This window comes from Alexandromys fortis, unplaced genomic scaffold (genome assembly GCF_014885135.2).
Source record: "Alexandromys fortis isolate MF-2015 unplaced genomic scaffold, M_Fortis_MF-2015_v1.1 scaffold_8679, whole genome shotgun sequence".
Taxonomy (NCBI): domain Eukaryota; kingdom Metazoa; phylum Chordata; class Mammalia; order Rodentia; family Cricetidae; genus Alexandromys; species Alexandromys fortis.
This window is the reverse complement of record NW_026076534.1, coordinates 1-1,164: the sequence shown is the minus strand read 5'-3', so window position 1 is coordinate 1,164 and position 1,164 is coordinate 1. Positions and strand designations below refer to the sequence as shown.

The window sequence follows — 1,164 nt, the reverse complement described above, 5'->3', positions numbered from 1 at the left end:
GTAGAAGCAGTGATGTGTGCAGGGCAGGATGGGAGAGGATAAGTGCTTGGTAAAAACCAGCTCCTCCATCACTAGCCTGTCACCTTCCTCTAGGGCTGTCTAAGAAACCCTCCCTACTGACTCATCAAGGCCATATCCTGGATCCTGGAAAGAGCCTCACCCTGCAGTGTTGCTCTGACATCAAATATGACAGATTTGCTCTGTACAAATTGGGGGGAGCTGACTTCATCCAGCAAGATGGCCAGTTGACTCAGTCTGGTCTCTCCATGGCCAACTTCACACTGGGCTCTGTGAGCAGCTCTACTGGAGGCCGGTACAGATGCTATGGTGCTCACAATGTCTCCTCTGAGTGGTCAGCATCCAGTGACCCCCTGGACATCCTGATCTCAGGTGAGGAACTAAATACATTCCCCTGGGTACCTAACCTCTACTAGGGCTCTCTTTGGGGAATTAGGGAGGTGATGGCTGGGATGAGGGACAGGGATCTTATTTAGCAATAGGTACAGAGACAGTGGAGCAGGAGAGAGGCTCAGGCAAAGAAAAGAGAGTCCTAGGTGTTCATGGAAGATCCAGGTGTTGTGTCAGCTCAGAACATTGAAGGCAGCCTCTCATCATCTCTCTCTTTTTTAGGACAGTTTCAGGTCCGCCCTTCCCTCTCAGTGAAGCCTAACTCCACGGTACACTCTGGAGACAACGTGAACCTGTTGTGTAAGACAGCATACAAAGCGGACACTTTCATTCTGTCCAAGGAGGGAGCAGCACACCCACGCCAGAGACTAAAACCAAAGTTCCAGTTTGGGGAGTTCCAGGCAGAATTCACCATGAGTGCTGTGACCTCTGACCTCTCGGGCACCTACAGGTGCTATAGTTCTCAAGACTCATCTCTCTACCTGTTGTCATATGCCAGTGCCCCTGTGGAGCTCACTGTCTCAGGTGAAGTGACCCTGAACAGTCGCTGTAATTCATAATCCAAACCTGAGGAGAGTCCTTAACTTTGAGGGAACTAAGGGGACGATAAGATAAGAAAGGTTAGTCAAAAGGCACTTTCCCTGCCAGAGAAGTGGATACCAGCAGGGATCCCTCTGGAATGTTTACTCCACCCTCTGTTGCAAATAGGTTTGGGGCAGACAACATGAGGATCTTGAAGATCTTGCAGGGCAGATG

General features: G+C 50.3%; 1 protein-coding gene across 1 annotated transcript; it reads left to right on the top strand.

The window, feature by feature from the left end:
- Positions 1-93: 93 nt before the first annotated feature.
- Positions 94-979, top strand: LOC126496566 (leukocyte immunoglobulin-like receptor subfamily B member 3; the record flags this gene model as incomplete). The annotated part of the gene is made up of 2 exons (XM_050134041.1): positions 94-390; positions 631-979. Coding segments are annotated over 2 exons (635 nt in total), but the record flags the coding sequence as incomplete, so codon positions are not given.
- Between the last annotated feature and the right edge of the window lie 185 nt (positions 980-1,164).